Source organism: Passer montanus, unplaced genomic scaffold, assembly GCF_014805655.1.
Source record: "Passer montanus isolate IOZ18808 unplaced genomic scaffold, ASM1480565v1 scaffold1053, whole genome shotgun sequence".
NCBI lineage: Eukaryota > Metazoa > Chordata > Aves > Passeriformes > Passeridae > Passer > Passer montanus.
Window position 1 is genome coordinate 6,073 of NW_024357093.1, and position 1,037 is coordinate 7,109.

At 65.3% G+C, this 1,037-nt stretch overlaps 1 protein-coding gene across 1 annotated transcript in view; it reads left to right on the forward strand.

The window, feature by feature from the left end:
• The window catches only part of LOC120507170 (retinal guanylyl cyclase 2-like), a gene marked incomplete at both ends in the record, with an annotated part of 6,502 nt that extends 6,030 nt beyond the window's left edge, over positions 1-472 (forward strand). Inside the window, one exon of the mRNA XM_039719517.1 lies at positions 366-472. Coding sequence (XP_039575451.1) covers positions 366-472 — 107 coding nt within the window. The remainder of the gene's footprint in view (positions 1-365) is intronic.
• Positions 473-1,037: the final 565 nt, after the last annotated feature.

Consider the following 1,037-nt stretch of genomic DNA (forward strand, 5'->3'; position numbering starts at 1 on the left):
GCCCTCTTGGTCACCCCTGTGGTCACTCTGGTCACCCCCCTGGTCACCCCTGGTCACCCCCGTGGTCACTCTGGTCACTCCCCTGGTCACCCCTGGTCACTCCCCTGGTCACCCCTGGTCACTCCCGTGGTCACTCTGGTCACTCCCCTGGTCACCCCTGGTCACTCCCGTGGTCACTCTGGTCACCCCCATGGTCACTCTGGTCACCCCCGTGGTCACTCTGGTCACCCCTGGTCACCCCTGTGGTCACTCTGGTCACTCCCGTGGTCACTCCCGTGGTCACTCTGGTCACCCCCATGGTCACTCTGGTCACTCCCGTGGTCACCCCCATGGTCACTCTGGTCACCCCCGTGGTCTCTCCGCAGGGATGGACGCCGGCTTCGTCTTCTTCCTCTTCCTCCTCATCGCCGCCCTCATCGCGGCCGGCGCCGCCCTGGCCTGCCACATCAGGTGGGTGGCCCTGGTGGCCCCAGTGTCCCTGGTGGCCCTGGTGGCCCTGGTGGCCTCGGTGGCCCTGGTGTCCCCTCAGCACCTCCGTGTCCCTGCCCTGGTGGCCCTGGTGGCCCTGGTGTCCCCTCAGCACCTCCGTGTCCCTGCCCTGGTGGCCCTGGTGGCAGCTCGGTGTCCCCACACCGGAGTGTTCCCGCTGTCCCCACTGTCCCCGCTGTCCCTTCACTGTCCCCAGTGTCCCCAGTGTCACCAGGCTGTTCCTGCTGTCCCTGGTGTCACCTCCCTGTCCCCGCTGTCTCCTGGCTGTCCCCTCTGTCCCCAATGTTCCCTCACTGTCCCCTGTGTCCCCTGCCTGTCCCAAATGTGCCTCCAGTGTCCCCAGTGTCCCCTCAATGTCCCCTCAATGTCCTCAGTGTCCCCAATCTCCCCAGTGTCCCCAATGTCCCCTCAATGTCCCCCATTCCCCAAATGTCCCCAGTGTCCCTTCAGTGTCCCCAATCTCCTCAATGTCCCCAACCCCCACAATGTCCCCAGTGTCCTCAGTGTCCTCAGTGTCCTCATGTCCCCAATCCCCCCAATGTCCCCAA